Genomic DNA, 20,289 nt, shown 5'->3' with positions numbered 1-20,289 from the left:
GAGGTGGTTTGGCAGAGGATGTGTTTTGGTCCCAAGAGGGGACATTGCTAGGGCACAGCAGTGCTGAGGCAGCTCTCTGTGGCTTCCTGACCCTACTGTGGCTTTTTAAGTGGTTTAGCCACTTCTGGGTGGTGCACAAGGATATGTACCTTGGCAAAACCCTCCAAGCCAGGGAGGTAGTGCAGAGCATTGGGTGGCTCTGCTGGGGCTGCTCCAGTCTGCAGCAATGTAGGGCTAATGTGATATTTCTTCCAGTGTATGGATTTATAAGGCTGTCAGAATGCCCCTGCTCTCACCAGGCTTTGGATATGGCCATGGGAACCTTGTAGGATTGTCTTTGTAGTCATGAATACCTACATGTAAAATCGTGATGTTATAGTTTACACATTTTGGGGTTTTCCATGGTCATAAAACGAAATAATGGGTTCCCCGAAAGAGGTTGTGTGTCTTGAACCACTCCTCCCAGCCCATACCAGCGCTGGAGCTCCCCCATCTCCACTGCTCCCTCAGCCATAGGTTTGCTGGCAATGATAACACAGCTGTGCTGCCACACTTCCACATTGCTGCTGTATCTGACTGACTGCCCGTGCTTGATGTTTTATTCCTAAAGAAGAAATTGGATTAGATTTTTCTCAGCCATGCACAGCGGTGATCCTGGGTAACAAAGCTGATCCGTGTGCAGGAAGCTTTGGGAAGCTGGATGTGAGGATGCGTTATTAACTGGGGACTCACCCAGGGTGATTTGCTTGATGGATATTCCAGCAAGGCGTTCCAGGAGGTGCTGAGCAGCCTCCATGGCCCTTGAGAGACCCTTTTGAGTACATCAGGGGTACCTAGAGCACCTCAGTACAGAAATTACCTCCCTGGACACTGAAGTCCAATAAACCTCTTTGTCGAGAGGGAACAATGGCTCGGGTGTTGCTCTCCATAGTGGTGCTGCAGGTACCACCAGGGCAGGTTTCATGTGGGTGAATCACGCTGCTGTTTTCCCTGTGCCTGCTGAGCATCACTCCCCCGTGGTGGGAATTTCCCTGAGTTTTGACCTCCTGCCACCCCTGAGACAGGCAGATTGCAGCGAGTCAGCCCCTGCAGTCCCTCCTGGTGTAGTTTGCTGTGATTTCTGCTCTTTAACTCCTTCAGTGCCAACTGTGGCTTTGTTCAGCTGTGCAAAAGCCCTCTCCCTCCTGTGCCTTTGCTGGGCAGCCGTGGCCTCTCCAGCCCTCTGTGGCCTCTCTTGCCTTCCCCTCACACCTCCCTGAGCCGGCAGCCTGCTCCGATGTCATCCTTGCCATGCTGCTGGGAGGATGTGCGGCTGCACCGCTGCTTTCTGGGCTGCGTGAGATGCAACTGCTTAATCATGGAAAACTCTCCCTGTGGGCTCTTAGCGCTGTTTGCTGGGCACATCTTCTGGCAGCCCATCTTGCATTCTCTTGCAGCACCTAAACACGTCAAATTTCTGTAACAAAGTTTCCCTCGGGGTGGAAGGTCTGGAAAACTGATCCACGGCAGCCCATAGCAATTAGGTTACCTTATAGGTGGCACCAGTGAAAGGTAACGGTGTGTGAAATACTGAAAAGCCAAATCCATTTAAATAGACATGTTCAAAGGGAATGTGAGGTGTGAACAGAGTGCCTTTGCTCACAGAGAGTGTGAAGTATCTTCTGCCAGGACTCAGCAGCACTTTAAGAGCAGTTGTGAAATTAAGCATAAATGCCATGGTCCTGTGGTCCAGGCTCCCGGAATCACACCTATTTTTGGAGCAGCAGGCTGTAAGGCTCAGTGCACTGCCTTGAAGCCTTTAGGTAAACCTGACATTGCAAGAAAGCAAAATCTCCAGGGATGTGGTTTCACAGACATTTAAACTGTTCTCCTTTCGGGCTGTTGTCCAGAAGGGCATCCTGGTTCCCGTGTGCTTCCTTTGTGTCACTGGCTCCGTCAGCAGGATATCTGACCCAAAATTAAGCCTGCAGCAAGGATGCTAAATTTTCCATCTGGATCAGGCCATGGGACTGTGGGGCTGAGTGGGTTTTGGTGCCCTCTGAGGAGGTTCAGGGAGCACCCTGTGCATTTTGGCACTCCTGGCTCGCCGACAGCCACTTGTGACACCTTGCCTGGAGCTCGGCACAGGGGAGAGGGAGATGCCAGTAACATTTCAGAGCAGCAGCTTGTTGAGAAGCTTTCAGGCATCATTTAATAAGCAACCAAAGGTCTTAGCAGTAGGACACCCGTGTAGTCAGCATCCTCCTCCCCTCCAGCTGTTTATTTTCTACCCTTGAAACGTCCTGCAACCCCCCACCTTGTGCTGTGCCATCACCAGCATCTGTGTTGCCTCTCAGCAGAGCTGATCTGCTGGAATAATGCTGCTGCTGCTGGCAGGGCTGGCAGGCAGCTCTGCAGCTGGGCTGTTGTGGGCTGTGGAACCAAGGCTGCCTGGTTCTGGGTTAGTCCCTGCACTCTGAAATAGTGAAAAGTTAATTTACTTCAGGCTACTGTTGGGGGGATTCTGTCTTTGTCCTCCCAGTGATGTGTTTTCTGCAAGGAGAAGAAATAAGGGCGGGTTTTTATGCATTCTAAAGCAGCTGGTCTGGCTTTGTGGGAGAGGGTGTTGACATTATTTGATAACCCTCTCTCATGTTTTCTTGGCTGGTGAATGACAAAAGGGAGAAGTGGGTCTTCCCACTCTTTTAGAGAAACGTTTTTCTTCCCAGGAACTATCCTAGCATATAAAATGAAACAAGAGCCTTCAGACAGCTATAGCTGGCCTAAGTGTGCTGTTTTATGGCAATGTCTTGTTTTTTCTCTGGAGAAAAGAAAATGTACCCCATTAAGTGCTCATGTTGCAAGTCTGCACCCCAGGGGATAAATATTTCAAATATTAATGCTGAGTAATTTTTAAAAGGTTCTGCATGCATTTTATTTTGAGCATTCTGCAAATTATTTAAGACAACTAAAACAAAATACAATTCAGATCAGCTCATCCTGTGATCAGTATGTGGTGATTTTAAAATCTGCTCTACCCAACAGCATGGTCATGCAGCTGATCAGGCATTGGTACAGTCGGGAAATTGGAATCTGGTGGTGGCTGTGGATCTGCAGGTAGACAAGATGTACAATTTACATAAACAGTGGAGTGAGGGGAGTGCTCTCAATATCTTTTCACTCCAATACAGTCACATGCATTGCAAATGAGTTACTCTTTTGGAAAAAGAACTCAAACCTGACTTGCATTGAAGTTCTCAGCTATTAACATCAGTGGAGCCAGGGACTTCAGCCAGAACTTCTGTGATTTCCTTGATATCCCTCTTAGTACATCACTCTAACTTTTCCATATGTGTTCTCTGATTTATAACACAGCAATACTTTATTTCACTCTTGTAAAATTTTTTCATACACTCAGCCCTGCCAAAAGCTTCATATGTTATTGATTAAACAAATTCCCACTGTTCCAGGATCTCGGCTGCTCTGAGTCTGGTGGTAACTTTAGTGGAATGATGAGTGCACTGGTCGATTGTACAGGAGGTGGGGAAATACAAGGCACCCGCACTTAGTGCTGCTGATCAATAAACTCACCTTCAATTCGCAAAGTGGAGCTGCTTTTTCCACCGGTCAGTGCCACGGCTCTCCTGAGATGGGCTGAGCTTGTCCATCAGCTGCAAAGTGCTGGTGGCTCAGGGTCGTTTGTGGGGGAGATAATGATGATGTTTGATTTTAGTAATGTTGGGAGAAGGATTAACAAGAGTTTCATTTCGACTCCTTCACAGGCAATTACCAACAGCTGCTGCTAGAGAAGGGGTGTGATGATTAACACAGTGACCTTTGCAAGGATTGACTTCCCTTCTTGGAGGGATTCCTTTTGGATGGACTTGCGAGCCATTAGCACTAAGCACAGAGCAGGATGCGTGGGGGCTATGGGTTTTTGTGGAACAAGGTCTCTGTTTCACTATTAACTTAATTAGGTTATAATAGAAAGGGTTTTCCTGTTGGACTGCGTGGCATTTGCTCTGCTTCAGGGTTTTCTGCTTCTGTTAAGCTCCAGAGCTGGGGACATGGTCCTGCAGCTCCAGCCATCAGCTGTTCCTTTGAGGTTGTTTTGGTTCATGAGATTTTACTCACTGGCTTTGCTGCTTCTTGTGAGAATGAGGTGAAAGGGAGAGAAATGCAGTTCGGAGGGTTTGGTGAGAGCCAAGCAAATCCAATTTGGGCTTTTCCTGCATTGTGATGGTTCACAGTTCAGCATGACAAGGGACAAGTGGCATGGCCCATGGCATGGTAAAAGCCCAGAGCTGTGCCTGGACCCCAGGGATGCACAGACAAGGCTGCTGCAGGTTCCTGCATGTTCATGTTCAGAGCAGGAGAACAACACCCTCTGCCAGGCTGTTCCTGCTGCCCTTTGGTGCATCCAGGAGCATTTTCCATGTCCATGCCATGTAGGGAAAGTGTATCAGGCACATGCATCTCCTTTTAAACCAAACAGTGGTTTGCTTGGTAGGATTGACCACATGTACAAGCATCCAGCTTTTCCCATTCCCCTTTTCCCCCCTTCCTTTCCACCCCTTGCCCAGGTTTGGCTGTGTAATGTCCTCACTTAAAAATCCTGTCAAGCTGCAATTATTTCGAGGTTTAATGACTCATGATTTCTATAATGCTTTATTTTGTTCACTTTCAGCATGTTTTTATTCCCCAGTCAAATAAAGGCTATTAAAAACCCACCAAGTACAAAGCCTTCACTTTCCATTTGAGAGAAAAATGCATCGAAAGCTGTATTGGTGCTACACAGGTAAATAATTAGATTGCTAATGAATTAGCTTTGCTTTGAAGACAAAAGCTTCAGTGTTCCTAATTAGGCTGTGAGGAGAGACATAGAAATACATGATCTTTCTCCCAAGGAAAAGGGGAGAAAAGGGGGCTTCCAACCCAGCTGAGACCAGGGACCACTGGTGGGACAGTGTTTTACCTGACCTTGGGCTCAGCACCTTCCAGCTCTTTGATATTGTTTAAATTCCTCAGTGAATTCAGAGAAATAATACACTTTGTCTGTGCAACACATTTCCTTTTCAGCTTCAAATTAATATTTGAATGAAATGGTTACTTAGTGCTATGTTTTGAAACACGGAGAGTGGAAGCCTGTGGTATATTTTCATTATATCACTCTATTATTTATACTTTTCATCACAAGCCCCATTACCATGCCCATCCTAAGATGAATTATGTCATATATTTTTTCTTTCCTCACAGAGCAGGATTTTTTCCCAGGCCTTTGATCATTCTTATCACCCTCTCAAAAGCCCCTTTTAAGTCTGTATTAATACTCTTTTTCAGATGAGGTGAAAACTATTGTGGGATTAGGCAGCATCATTTTAATAATGCTATAATCTTCATACTATTATTCCCCATTCTGTTCACTAACCACACTAACATCTTGTTTGCCTCCCTCCCTATCCCCCCTTTTTTCCCTGGATTGCTGCAGATTGGGCTGCTGTGGTTTCCTCCCTAGTTAATATTGCTAATTAAGAACCATGTGAAAAATACCTTGATCCCCCCCAGTTAAATTGCACGTATCAGTTTTGGTGTCACTTTGCCATTTAGTTGACTTCTCCTGAGGATTTGCTCCTTTCCTGGCTTTGATGAGCTTATCTCCATGTCCACTCTGTATTTGGCTACTTCACAAATTCATCTCCTTCCCCAGATCCTCACTAAATCTATTAGCTGGTGAGTTTAATACCAATCCTTAAGGCTTCCTCCGGATAGTTAACCTTTTGTTGTGATGAAAATTCACTGTTTAATCCCATCTTTTTTCTCTTTAGATCAATGGCAGCATTTGCCCTCTTCCCCTTTCCTCCTTAGCTTTTTTTGCAGCAAAATGAATTGCCATTTGATTTCTTCATCTCATAAATCCCTTGAATGGGTTGATAAAACCCCTGGACAAATCAGAAGGACTGGTTCCTTTGTCAGAAGCTGATGGTGGTTTCTACCTGCGGGAAATTTCCTCTCCTGCCAGTGCTTTTGTTTGGCAGGTGAAGCCCAGGGGATTCAGGAGCCCTTTGTATCCTTCACTGTGATTCACCCACAGAGCTGCGTTGCAGAAAGAGATCCCAAACCTGCTCTGCAGGTACCCAAGAGCAGTCTGACAGCTTCTGCTGCATCCTCTGCCCTGATCCAAGGCATTTTAGGCAGAGGTGATGGGCATTGCTGTTCACATTCCTAATTTCTGAGTTTCTACATCCATGCTTTGGCGCCTGCATCCCCCCTGGGGAGCCTTTGGATTTGGGCACAGGCGCCCCTGTGACTTGCTCTCCTCCTTGGAATGGGGAATTGGAATGTTCACCATCTGTGTTGTGTTTCAGCATCCCCATAATGGGAAATCTACTCATCCCCATCTCTGAAAACTTACAGCTTAGGACTTCAGAAGCAAAACAAAAAGCTTATTTTTTGAAATATCTGTGTGCATGTTGTCTGAACTGACTCTCCAATGCAAACCCAAGCTCATACTCTGGAATAACAAGGCACAGGGGATGTGAATTTTCCTCTCTCCTTCTGATGATGTATGTGCTGAGACAACGTTAAACTCCAGCGAGGAGATATGCAACAGAAATATGATCAACACCTACTGCTGCAAAAAGAAATAGTGACTTAAAGGTGCCCGTGTTCCCTGGGGAGGGACCTCGGTGGAGAGATGCATTGCATTTCTATCTCATTACACAGAGCTGCTGAAGGTTGAAATGCTGTTAAATATACCACAGGCTCTTATTAAATGGCCATATTAAAGAAAACAACACCAGACTGGAGCTGGGGAAAGCTCTTGCTTTATTTGAGGATCATTTTTTCAGACAGGCTGACTTTTAATAAGCCTCTTGCCCTGGCTGATGAGTTCTCTCAGCGTGACGCTGATGCCGTGGGGTGCTCAAACCCAGCAGCCAACCCAGGGGCAGCACAGGAGCCTCCACTGACTGGGGGGGATCTTTCCTGCTGCCATCACCCACCTGGGCAACCAGTGCCTTTTGCTGGGTGAGAAAGGGTGGGTACTGTTTTTTCTGAGATGCTGTGGACTCTGGTGCTCCAGAACAGCTCTGCATCCACTCAGCACACTTCTTGAGCATAGGCTCCAAGCTGGAGCATAGTGGTGGCACTGAGGGGTGCACTGGGGTGGTAGGGGCATCAAAATACATTATTCAGCCCCAGTTCAGGATAGCACATGCTGTAGGTACTGACTGAACTGAAATAAAGAGTAAATAAAGGGCAGAGGATGAACAAAAGGAGCTAAACCATAGCTGGTTTCTGACAGCTCTTTTGAACACCAGTGCCCATTGTGCCCCATCCCTGGCAGTGTCTGAGGCCAGGCTGGATGGGCCTTGGAGCAGCCTGGTCTAGTGGAAAGTGTCCCTGCCCATGGCAGGGGAGTGGAATGAGGTGAGCTTTAAAGTTCCTTCCAACCCAAACCATTCCATGACTCTGCTGACTGGGCCTCCCTAAAAGGGCCAGTGCCAGCACCACCTAACCCAGCCCGATTGCTTTGAGCTGGGAAACCCACATGCCACCCCTCTCCTTCCCTAGTACCTGTCCTGCCTGAAGCTCTTCACAAAAATCATCAGCTTTCTAGTGGTAGTCAAGATCCTACTTTCCATGTTACTTTTTGCCTTGGTGGTAACCACAAATTACAACATAATATAATTTTATAAACTTGAAAAAGTTTCTTTAAAAACTTTTTTTGCTTTAAAATTTTTTTCTTTGAAAAATTATGTTAAAGCCTTATAATTAAGATTCTTGGAGTGTACTTATAAGGAGCAACTAGAAAATGTCTTCTTTGGCTGAGTATCCAGGTGGTTTGGGACACAGTGGAGAATTAAATGTCTCATAATGTTTACTGAATAGAGCATCCGTGTTTGCTGTGTGGTGATGGCGCTGCTGAAACACTTTCTGTGCAGATGAATCAGCCCCCAACAGGGTAATTGCAACTGCTGGAGCCTTTTGGGAGGCCCACCCTGCCAGATACCACCCACTCCCCAAACTCTACCCTTGACAGCGTTTGAATTGTTGCTCAGTGTGTCTCGGTGCTCAGTTCCTTAATGCAAATCAGGTTCTCAGTGGCTGCATACATCCCACTCTGCCAAAATATTTATGATTTTAAAAGATGAGTCTGAAACTGGGAGCAATGACCTGCTGGCTCACAGAAGGGAAGGTGATGTGTCTCTCAGCTTTCTCATCTCACAGGAGCACTGTTTGTGTTTCTTTAGATCTGAAGGAAAAGACCTCCATCATCATCCTGCCTTTGGCAGGGGGTGAGGAGGGGCTGATATTTGGGTATTTTAGATGCTAAACTGTCCTTTCTTACTGCTACTTAAGAGTCCCTTTGCAGTGGTTTTTTGAGGGATGATTTGGGGAATTTGTTTATGGTGAGTCTCTAGAGCTCGTTTCTACTTTTTAAAGCCAGATAAGCAAAGGGCAACATTTTGCTTTTAATGGCATAAATAGGTTATTGTGGAATTGCTGCAATCTCTGTGTACCTGTGTGCAAAGTGCCTCACACCTGTGTGCTGCACACCAGATTTCCATGTGAAGCAGGACTGCTCCTTTTGTGCATCTCACGAGCAGAATTTAATTCACCGACACGGCACAGTAACTCCTTCTATCCATTTTAATGGTCCAGTGAAATTCTGTTAGCAAAAGACCTAATGAATGTTGCGATTCAATCAGGGCAATCTAGAGTGTAATGCGTGGAGCCGTGCCAGCATTATATAAATCATTAAACATCAAAATGGAAAAAAACATAAAATAAAATTCCCTAATCACCATCTAACTCCAGGAGCTGCTGGGAATGGCTGGGGCTGGAGGCAGCTGGGGCCAGCATGGGTGGGTGCCTTGCTGGGCTGGGGACAGTGGCTCACCAGCCTGGTTCTGTTCTTGCCTGTTTGCATTTTTGGATAACACAGATGCTCCAGCATGGAGAGGGTTGTTTGTGTGCTCTGCAGTCCCCCCAGGCCCTTGCAAGTCCTAAAGGGGAAAGCATTTATTTCTTAAAGGGGTGCTTTAAATAAAATGAGGGAGAACAGTCAATATAGAGACGTTTTCTGCAGGCAGATGAATTTTCTGCTCCAACTTAATTTACATTGTAAGGGAACTGCACTTCTTTAGACTTTGGGAATTCGTGCAACAGCGGTCAAAAGGTGCAGTTATGCTCTAGAAGCCAAGATTTTGTAGAGATAAACAGTTTAGAGGTTTGAGGGTTGTTTTTAGTTTTTAAACCAAGTCTCTTGAAAGTCTTCCTAATGAGAAGCAAGTCCAGCTAGCAAAGACTGTGTGTTTGCTTTTGAAAAGATTGAATTGGAGGGAAATCTCCGGCGTTAGCCATGGGTCTGCTCTGCTGGGAGAGGTTATCAGCAAAGAACAAAACCAAAAGTAATTGGAACTGAAATATAGCCATGTTTAAAATGCACTGCAGACTCTCTGGGAGGTTGGTGTGGTTGGAAAGACGAATGCAAAATACAGAATTATAACATTCCTGACTCTGTGTGTGATAGTGTGTGTGTGTGTGTGTGTATGTGTGTGTGTGTGTGTGTATACATACATATACATATGTGTGTGTGCGTATGACTGTGTGAGATTTCAGGGAGGGAGTTTTATTGGCACTGGTATGATTTTGTCTCTGTCTTCTGGATTAGGATCAGATTATTTTGTTTTCATTCAGAAACTGAAAATGGATGTGCATCCAGTTGTGCCAGCCCTCACCTCTGCTAGCAAACATAGTTTGCACTTAAGAGTCACTTGAATAAGAATGAAGACACAGAATTCTCCATAATGAAGAAATACTTATTATTGAGGGGTTGCTGTCTTAGATGGGTAAATCCTTTGGGGAGTCTGCAGGAGCTCAGCTCTGTGGGACACCCACAGGCTCCTGGGCAGCAGCCCATAAGCCCCTCCAGCCTGTGCCCATCCCTTGCACGCTGCTGCATGCCAGCTGCTGAGAAGTCACAGAATGTTCTGGCTTGGAAGGCACCCGCTAAGATCAGCAAAGTCCAACTCCTGAAAGGGCCTGTTCCAGCCATCTATGCCTTTTGCTTCCCCAGTGGTTTGTGTTGTTGCTCAGCAAACCCAGCCCAGGTTTCTCAGCTAAAACAATGTCTGGCAGCTGTGTCTGGGCACAGCCATGCTGTGCCCAGAGAGGCACAGAGGGGTGGGGGGGTCATTGGTCAATGAGTGATGCTCAGCCAGACACTCCTGTGGCCACTGTCCCTCAGCCTGGGGCTGCTTCCCCTCCAGTGATCCCCTCTCAGAGCTGCTGCAGTGGGCATGGCATGGACAGATGGTGACTGGCACTCAGCTGTGCTCAGCGCTGCTTCCCTGCCCTGCTGAGCCCTGACTTGTATGAGGATGCCTGATTCCCACTTGGAGCCTCACAGCCAGCCTGCTTCTAAAAACAGATTGTGAAAAACCATTGAGTGCAGATATCGGCCCTGGCAAGGTGAGAAATGAATTCTTTCCACATGTGTGCTGCAAGTTTGAGAGGGTTTTGGTCTCACAGGTCAGTCCTGCAGCCTGTCACCTAAGGCTGACTTTCTTTCTTTTATAAACCAGTATATTTTAAGCCCAAAATAATGTGTTATCTCTCAAGAAAAAATAAACTAAATATTTTTTTTTTTTTAGATATAGCTAGGAGTTTTTGTCCTGCAGTGCTTGAGTCTAGGGATATTTTAAGGGCTCTGTTATCTTGTGCTGGGAGGGAATACAGTAAATATGCAGATAGGGAGTGCTGCTGGTTTGAAAGGTATGTAAAGGGTCTGTGCTGAACTGACACTAGCTGAAAAATTTGTTCAGCCTAATTAGCAGCAAATCACTTCTGTGTCCAACCTTGCTTGTAGAGATGGGAGCCAATCCCCCCTCCCTATCCTCTGCTGCCCTTTGTGGGTTTTCAGAGCCCTCCCTGGCTGAGAGGTGAGGGTTTTTGTGAGGACACAGATCTGCAGCCACGTGTCATTGCAGGCCAACAAGTGCAAAATTACTGGAAATTCATGGGAAACTGTACACCCATCTCAGGCTTTGTCTAGGACTGTTCAGGCTGTCATCAGAACCAGTCACGATCGATCAGCTTTTAAATTTAATGAAATTTTAATTAAAGAATGGAAAGCCTACGAAGACATCATATGACAAGAGAGCTGGAAGCAAATACAATTTCACTTCCAACCATTAACCAGAAAAGCAGCAAATGGTTGACTGCACATCTCCATTGCTGTCTAAGGAAAGTACAGCTCTTGGCTTCGGCGGGCAGGTCATTAGTGACTGAATAATCAGTGACATTTCCCTTCTAAATCTGACACAAATGAAGTGCAGTGCTCTGGAAAAAGCCATTAAGTGCAAAGCCTCGCCTTTACTCTGCTCCAGGTATTGCAGAACAAGATCTAATGGCAGCCTTTAGCTGTGATTTGGCTTTGATAGCATCCACAGGATTGTAACCCCCCAGGATGCCACGAGCCAAATGCTTCCAGCCTTGCACAAGCCATCATGTTGTGCAAAAACAGCAAGTGAGACTTGTTCCTTGCTGGTGTTCCCAGATGCAGCCAGTCAAAGATACAAGTAGGAAAACCTATAATGTGGAGTATTGGGAAGCTGGATGTAGCTGTATTCTTATGTCTGAGAGGCAGCAGCAGGTAAAGGTCTCACTCATCATGGGACGAGTTTTTAGAGCCTGACATCCTCCTGAGAATTCCTGTGGCAGCTCTCAAAGCTGGGTGTTAACTTGTTTTTCTGCATATTTGAAAATGTTTTTTCGATGGGAGTGGAAAGCAAGCAGCGCTGCACAGGAAAAAGGAAGGACTGGTCTTGTTTATGTCTCTCCCTTGAATTTCTCTGAATAACGTGTTGTCAGATGGACGGAGTCATCAAATGGGTGTAACTTCCTCTGCTCCCTCCCCGTGTGCCATGGCTTTGAAAATAATGTCAGAAGGTTAATAGGAGCCAGGCTGCCTTGGGGGGTCCAGTGTGCTGAAGCAGTGAGTCTTTAAGGAGGTTTTTCTTGGGGGAAAGACTGAATAGGGGAAACTTTTTCTAGGCAAATGCATTACCAGTACCTGGACTGGGAAGCACTGTTGTCTTGGAAACTCTGTGCACTGAAGCTGGATAAGTCTGATTTTCAAAATTCCTTTTGCTTTTTCTTCATGGACCCCGAAATAGAAGTTTTTTTCATGCAATTTTTTTCAATTGCTTTGATTTATATTTAGCCCTCTGTTGTGAAGTTCCAGTGCAGTATTTTTGATCATTAACTCTCCTAGTCGTGTTTGGGTTAAGAGTCTACTATTCAGTGGACAAATCTGCTTTGTGTATAGTCTTGTGAGTTATAATCTTACTGAAAACAAATGAATAACCACAGATAAAAGTGTATTTTTAATGAGCAGTTTCATGAATAATGGGAAAAAATGTCCTGGGAAGGTTCATTAGTGGCTCACTGATTCCACTCCCAGCTGTTGGATAGTTAGTTCTGACTGAAAGCTCTTAATAGTTTTATTGCTCTGTTTACAGAGCATGGGATAAGATGTTGTTTCAAAACAAAAAGCTTTGTTACCCTATCAGAAGGTTTTTTTTATACATTTATGATGTATCCTAAAGGTGTATGTCCAAACACTTGAATTCATATAAGCATCCAGGCAGTTGTTGCCATGTGATTTTCTTTATCCTGACGTGTTTTGGAGAGGTTAGAGTCCCAAAATCTCTTTTGACTGTTAAAATTTGGGGTTCTCTTCCAAAGCTGGAGGAGGTGCTGTCTGCACCCTTGTCTCACTGCAGGGCAGCATAACCCCTTGCCAACATCTCTCTTTCCATCACTCAGGATCCTCCAGGAGGTGGTTGTATTTGTGTGTCCAAAGAAGGGCAAACAAGCTGGGAAGATTCAACCTGTAGAAAAGGATAGATTGGATATTAGGAAAAAATCCTTCAGGAGAAACCAGCCAATCATTCACACAAGCTGCCCAGGGAAGTGGTGGAATCACCATCCCCGAAGAGATGTAAATGATGTGTAGATGTGGCACTTGGGAACGTGGTTTAGTAATGGTCATGGCATTGCTGGGTTAATGGTTGGACTCAATGATCTCAGAGGTTTTTTCCAGCCCAAACTATTCTATGATTCTATTTCTACATGACCCAGAAACCCAAGCTGAAAGAGGAAAAATGAAAGTAGATTTATTATTGTAGTTCTGAACTTAAACTGCCCTCCCCGTGACCCTTTTGCCAATGGGTGCATGCTGGACCACGGCTCCCTAAATCCATAACTGAAGGGCTGGGGAGGCAAGGGAGATATGAGTGAAACCCTCCTGAGCACAGAGGACCAAGCTTCTCTCTCTTCTCCACCCTCAGGTGACGTTGTGGACATCTACCAGCGGGAGTTCCTGGCGCTCAGGGACCGGCTGCACACGGCCGAGCAGGAGAGCCTGAAGCGCTCCAAGGAGCTCAACCTGGTGCTGGAGGAGATCAAGAGAGCCCTGTCGGAGAAGCAGGCCCTGCGGGACATAAACCGGACCTGGAGCAGCTTATCTGGTGAATAAACAGGCCTTGAGGATCTGGGGCTGTGTTCAAGCTGTTTCTGATGAGGAGGTAGAGAGGTGTGTGTGCGCAGGGCTGCGGACAGGACCTGCTCTTCTCTCCCCCAGCACGAGCAAATTGTGGAGTTCAGAGAGACTTGGGAGCTCTTAAACTCCTGTTTAATTAGAGGTGCATAAGCATCATTAAACACGGATTTGCCTCTGCCGAGGATATTTGCCAATTTGCTTGCTTACAAGCTTTTTTTTCTCCCTTGCAAGTCATACACTGTTTCCTATGGCTGTATTCAACCCATATGGAAAATAGGTATCCAAAGAGAGGGGGGAGGAAGGAGTTAGGCTGGCTGAGCACCCCTCACCAATTTGTTTGTTCTTTTTTTATTTTTTTTTTTTTTAAGTTGCTCGGTTGAAGAAAATTGGATCTCAACAGAAAGATCTGATTTGACCTTCATTTTATCTTCATTCTCCCCTCTCCTTCCCAAATATTTTGGGACTTCTTTAAGGCCCTCCTGGCTCCTGCTGAACTTTAATTGGGTTTGTGGTAGCATGTTAAAGGTTGGCCTGATTTTTTATAACCCAGCAGTAGTCTCGGGTGGCCAGGCTGCTGTAAAAAGGCTTTTTGCCTTGCAGTCTCTTCCTACCTGCCGTGCCTTGCAATTGATTCCCTTTTCCTTTTTAAGACGAAACCAAGTTAAAACTGTGGAATATCACCAACAAGAATGTGCTGCACCTTCCCACCATCTTCCATCATTTGCCACATTTGCTGTCAAAGGAGAACAGTCTGCAGCCAGCCGTGCATGTGGGACAGGGGCGCACTGGAGGTAAATGGGAATTAGTGCTGCTTCTGGTGCTCTTCCTCACCTTGGTGCCTGTCCTTCCTCTTTCCTCCGGGCCTGCCTGTGGCACAGATACGAGCAGGACTGGAGGAAGGGCTGCATGCATCATGCAAGCTTCCTTGGTTATGGTGACATGTGGGGTGGGTGAGCCATGTCACGCCTGCAAGTCTACAGGGGAGTGCTGTCTGTGCTCTTGACTGGCCTTAAAATGTTCTTGATGCTTCTGCCAGATGTTGTTTGCTGCTTTCCATATCCAGAGTGCTTTAGACTTTGCCTGGAAGGGCTTCAGATGAAAGCATAGTTTGTAGGGTGCTTCATGGAGACTGTAATCAAACTAAGGAGACAAATCCCATTGGTAACAGGACTTTGGTTACTTGATGATTCCCCCTGCTCCCAAATCCGAACCCAACACCAAAGACCTGACTTGCACCTACTAAATTGGAGTGGTTTTGGCCATAGGAGGAGTTCAGAGAACAAGAGGTGATCTTCAAGTTGCTGCTCACAAGTTGAAAAGGCCCCAGGGAGGGGGAGGGATCTGTGGTGTTTCCTTAGAGATCATTCTTTCAGGGACAAACAGCAGAGCATATCTGACTGCCCGTGGGTGCCCTGCCAGCCCAGCACACTGGGGTTCTGCTGGCTGGCACTGGGCTGAGGACAGGAGTGTGGGAACCCTGCATAGCCCAGGAACCCACCAACCTGCTGCTCACTGCTGGTTTTTAATGGCAGAGCCTGGCACTGACCAGGTGAACTGTCATGGGAGCAGAGCAAAGTGTCCAACACAGCCCCTTCTCTAAAATCTCTCCGTGGCCCTGGACAGTGTCCGTCGTGATGGGAATCCCCAGCGTGAAGCGGGAGGTGCATTCCTACCTCACTGACACCCTCAACTCCCTCATCTCAGAGCTCACTCAGCAGGAGAAGGAGGACTCTGTCATCGTTGTCCTCATTGCTGAGGTAAGACAGAGCTTTGCCAGTTTGCCCCCTTTCCCTGGCCCCCATCCCACAGTCTGCCAGACTCTGTGCCAAACAGGATGCTGCCCACCCGGACACCAGCTCTGCCACTTGCTGGGTAGATAAGCCTGGCCTTGGGCTGCCATCCAGGGGGATTGGCAGGTGTGTCTTGCCCAAAATGAAATGCTGGTTGGGCTGGAGAGGATCAGGATGTGAGCAAGCAAACATGTCCTGTTAGCAGCTACAGGTGTGGCACAGCTCACCTAAACCATGATGCTTCCTGCAGGGTGCCTGAATGCATATCCACAAAGTGAGCTGGAGCAGCCCCATGACCAGGAGAGCTCTCAAACCTGCTCCTGCAGCAGCTCTGTTTCTCCACATACCTGTAACCCAGCACTAAACCCCTCTTGAAACCCAAGAGTTGGTAATTTGGGGTTGAGACTGATATGCCTCTTGGTATTGGTGCTTGGAGTCATTTGCTGAATCCAAGGGCTAAAAAGCCTTGATACATTAATCTGCAAGAGCTGCTTTTATCTATGGGTTTAGATGGTTATTTTTCTCCATGGCTTTCCTCTCAGGATTATTTTCTTGAGCCTGAAGTGCATTTGTCTTAATTTCCAGAAATCCCATGAGAAAGATAAACCTCAGTAGCCTGTTACTGGGAGCGGAACAAAGATGAATGTCCGGGTTTGCTGCCTGTTCACCCATAATTTGACATTTTGAGTAGCATTTGGCCTTCAGGGCTCTGGCTGGTGTTTTGTACAGAGAGAAGGTGTGCACAGATGGGTGCAGCCCAAGGGGCCCAGGACAGAGTTTGGTCCTGGCTGTCATTTGTCTCCCTTGGAGTCAGGACAAGTTTGGTGACTGTTTTTGCAGTGGGTAAGTTGAAGCGTGAGAGGTTTTAAGCAACTTTACCCAGACCAGCTCCTGTTTTGGACTGCAGCAATACTACTTTAGTTGACTTAAAAATAAGGCCATGCTGTGATGGCAGCTTCTCATTTGCCTATGATGAGGAAAGTGAACAACAGATATAGTTGTTGCAGACTCCTTTGGCCAAGTTTGGTCTTGGAGCTGCACAACATCCTTCTGTGCAAGTGTCTGCCACTGCTGTGCCTGCTCTGCCTCTTCCCAAAGTGTTTCTCCATGTACCTGCACTTGTTAGAGCTCCTTGGGCATGAGATAAAGAGTAAGTAGTGGAGAGGGTGGAACCTGAAGCAAATGCTGAGTAATTTGGAGACTCAGCACAAGTGCAGAAATTGAGTGTCCTTTCTAGGATAGGGACTTCTCATTCCCAAGTGTCACTGCTGGCCACTGCAAGTGTCACCCACAGTGTCTGGGCTGCCTGGGGGGAACCCTGGGGTGAGATGGCTGGCTCGGCTGTCACCAACCCACTGCTTCAGACACTTGGAGTGGAGCTGCATGGTTCTTGCCAAGACCAGGAGCATCTTTCCTGCTTTTGTTTTTCCCATTGCTGTTTTCTTGGCACACTGAGATAAGAATTCAGTCCAGCACTGGGACTCCAAGCCCTGTTTAGGAAAGGGACCTTTTCCTCTGGAGAAAACCCTCGCTTGTCTCCATGCCAGCACAGAAGTGCTGTGCTCAGCCTGTGACACACATCCCGGTGTCTCATTCTCACCTCGCCTGGCGCCAGTGCAGCAGCAGCTGGTCCCGACTTCTGGGTGCTGCCTCGGCAAATCCGCCCAGGGCGTGCAGCCTCATGGCTGCCCAAAGCAGTGCCACCACCAGGAAACAGGAACAGATTTTGCTTGTGGGTCCCTACCCTTGGCTCTGGGGCTTTGTTTCCCTGTCACTGTGCAGATGGTTTCTGTCCAGTGCCTGTCCCTGTACCTCGTCTGCAGACAGCAGCGAGAGGCGCTGGCCACCTTTGTCTCCCAAATGTTATGGGATGCCACACTGATTGTGGGAACAAACTGGGGCTGTAGGATGAAAAGTGTCAAAATTAACCTGAAAAGAAAAACTTATAAATAGACCCCTGTTTTTCACCGAAGGGTACAGAGTATTCTCTGCCAAGAAAATTCTCTTGGATGCAAGCCAGCGTGTGTAGGGAAAAAATAAATAGCCCAGAGGTTAAAACTTGTGTAAACACTTGGTGCTGGCTGGGGCAGAAGTGCAAAGAGAGCACATGGGAAAGATGTTCAGGATCTTGTGTCCTTTGGGATGGATTTTGGTGTATGATGCCTTTGGTTAACACTGACCACAGAGAGGGGCTTCTGGGAGCCTGTCAGCATGTGAGAGCAGTAAAGCTGGATAAAAGGAGACACGAAGGTGAATAAAGATGATACAGATGTGCTGACAGTACCCTGGGGTGTGTTGAAGAAGATTTCTGAGCCATGGGGGACACAGGCTGAAGCTGAAGGGTCTAACACTGCTTTTCTTTTGTTTTCAGACAGATCCACAGTACACAGCCGGAGTGGCAGAAAATATCAAAAACTTGTAAGCACTTCCAAGTGGCTTCAGTGTACAGCCTGTGCCTGCAGCAAGGCCAGGGAACGGCTTCATTAAGGAGAAACACACTTTTCTGCTTCCCTTTTGTATTTTGTTGTTGTTGCTTGGGGTTGTTTCCTCTTTTTAGACTTTGTGCTGTCTTTGCTAATGCTGCTTCCACTTTCTGTTTGTTCTAAAATGCATCCCGTATGTAGCTTCCAGGAGGCTGCTTTGTGCTTGAAGTATTTAACACACACGGTCATTTCGTTCTGTTTTGCTCCTTCTGCCCTGGGTCATTGTGAGGAGATGGATTGTTTAGATTTACAGCTATCCTGGCAGTTGTTTCAGTGTCTGCTGCAGCCCTGTACTTGCTCTGTGCAGTTTGGGCAGTGTAGTAAGCACACATGAATGCTCCTGCCTTATTTTGCTTTAAAATCCATGATCCATCTTTCTTCCCTCTCCAGCTTGTTTGTTTTCCCCTTGTTCCAGGCTCTAGTTACATTTGTCTCTGGTGCTGGCTGCTATTTATGTCCTGCAGCCTCAGTGGCTTTTGCAGCTTCGGCTGTGGCTGTTTGAGCAGGAGCTGGTGATGGATTATTAACAATTATTAACCACGAGCCGCTCCAGGCGCTAAGGGCACCAGAGCTGCGAGGCAGAGGGAGAGAAAAGGTGGCGAAGGAGGGGCGGTGACTCCCGTCCAGCTCCTGCGGTTGCTCCTTGCCAAAGGATCGCAGTCGCCGCACGGAGAAGAGAAAGGGCAGCAAGCACATCCTGCCAGCGCCCCTTGTCCCCGAGCCAATGGTGGCAGAGGGGCTGGGACCAGCGTGGGGAGGGCTGTGCTCTCGGGCACTTGCAGAAGAGCTGAAACTGAGCCCTCCATCTTGCCGGAGCTGGCAGGGCTCCCCTCCTTGTGCCCGCAGGCAGGAGGACGCGCTCACCGCGGATAATGGACTGATTGTCCGATGGCTCCTGATGAAATTACCGGGCGCTGCTGCAGAGAGTGCCTCTGCGTAGAAGTCCCGAAACTTTAATTGGCTTAATGATTTGATTTCTCATCACCCCCCTCTCCAGTGCCTCCTGCCCCTCCCTGAGTCACTGAAATGATTTTTCTTCCTAATAGAATTGAGGTGGTGTGGGGCCAGGGCAGGCTGGGCTTCTCTCGCAGGAGGGAGGAAGCTGTTGCTGCTTTACTGCAATGTTTTGTCAGCTCGGTGAGAAGCTGCTGTTTCACTGCTGCCTGGAGAAGGGATTTGAAAATGTTAGCTGAAAGACCTGCCGGTCCCAAGGAAGGACTAAGGAAGGGAAAAAGAAGTGAGAAGTTTCTGGCAGTGTCACTGCTTTGTCTGCCTTTGCCCCATCTCCCGTCCTCCAGGCTCTGCACAAACAAAGGAAATCAGCCTTGCACCAAATGTTCTCGAAAAGGCTGTGTAAAAATAACTGGTTTTCCTGCTTATCTCTCACAGTTAGAGCAGTCCCAGGGTATTGCTTGCAAGGCTGATGTAGGTGCCTGCTTCTCAGATGGGTGATGTTATTTTCTGTTGGAGTTCGACTCTTTAAAGGTTTCTTAGCCACATTATAAGAAAAGTAGATGCTGATTTTATCAGCATAAGAGAGCTAGGTAGACTTCCTGCTGGCTCTCTGAACTACAGCACAGCAGTGTTTTAAGGAACTTAGCAGAAATGTATAGCACAACCTCGACAAAATTAATTTTAATTATCAATGCATTTGGAAAATCTCTAAATGCCTGTAGTGCCAAGGCCTTTCTTTGCTGAACCAGTTTGGAGGTCATTTAATCCTGTAAAGAGTACGTGGTGCTCAGGGCTGGTCTTTAAAGCTGACCTGTGTATGTGTGCAGGAAGGAGGAGGATGCTGGTGGGGAGCATATGCACATGGGGCTATTAGAGACTGTGGGAGGGAGAAGATAACTTAAAAAGTCCATGTCAAGCCCTGCTGATGTCTTTTTATGAGGCCTGAAAGTGCACTAGACACCAGGGAAGTTATACCTTAGAGGCTGTTTTTTGTTTGGTTCTGTGGCTCAGTGTTTACCCAGTGATTTGGTCTACAAAATGTTGTGTCACACATGGAGGTATTTGTTTACTGCTGCTTTTTTCCCTCAGATTCCCTAAGGAAATACACTCAGGTCTCCTGGAGGTAATTTCCCCATCTCCACATTTCTATCCTGATTTCTCCCACCTGCGGGAATCCTTTGGAGACCCCAAGGAAAGAGTCAGGTAAGAATGAGTGAGCTTATAAACAATCAAGCCCTGAATTAAGGAACTGTAGCAAGTTCCTCTCTGACTCCAGCAGGGAAAGCTCTTCTGCAGGGCCAGGTGAGGACTTTAAGTTTGAATTATCCAAGATCTGGAAGGACACAATTTGGTGACAGGGGATGAACTGGCACCAGTTTTTCCAGGCTTGGCAAAAGCCTTGTGGTGTTTCCATCACAAAGTGAGGAGCTCATTTTAACCCAAATTATCTTCATTTCACAAGTCCTTGAGATTTCCAGTAACTGTTAGCTGACCAGGGACCAAAGGGAGAGGC

The 20,289-nt window shown here is 47.0% G+C and overlaps 1 protein-coding gene across 2 annotated transcripts in view; it reads left to right on the top strand.

Annotated features, from left to right (window-relative positions):
* MGAT4B (alpha-1,3-mannosyl-glycoprotein 4-beta-N-acetylglucosaminyltransferase B) overlaps nt 1-20,289 on the top strand; it is a 50,728-nt gene that overhangs the window by 21,767 nt on the left and 8,672 nt on the right. Inside the window, exons 2-6 of one of the 2 annotated variants that reach the window (XM_009091435.4) lie at nt 13,338-13,517; nt 14,200-14,340; nt 15,173-15,306; nt 17,711-17,757; nt 19,866-19,979. In XM_009091435.4, coding sequence (XP_009089683.3) covers nt 13,338-13,517; nt 14,200-14,340; nt 15,173-15,306; nt 17,711-17,757; nt 19,866-19,979 — 616 coding nt within the window. The remainder of the gene's footprint in view (nt 1-13,337; nt 13,518-14,199; nt 14,341-15,172; nt 15,307-17,710; nt 17,758-19,865; nt 19,980-20,289) is intronic. The other variant, XM_050979702.1, reaches the window with a different exon arrangement.

The sequence above is a fragment of the Serinus canaria genome, chromosome 13 (genome assembly GCF_022539315.1).
Source record: "Serinus canaria isolate serCan28SL12 chromosome 13, serCan2020, whole genome shotgun sequence".
NCBI lineage: Eukaryota > Metazoa > Chordata > Aves > Passeriformes > Fringillidae > Serinus > Serinus canaria.
The sequence above is the reverse complement of the archived record's forward strand: the minus strand, read 5'-3'. Positions and strand labels throughout refer to the sequence as shown.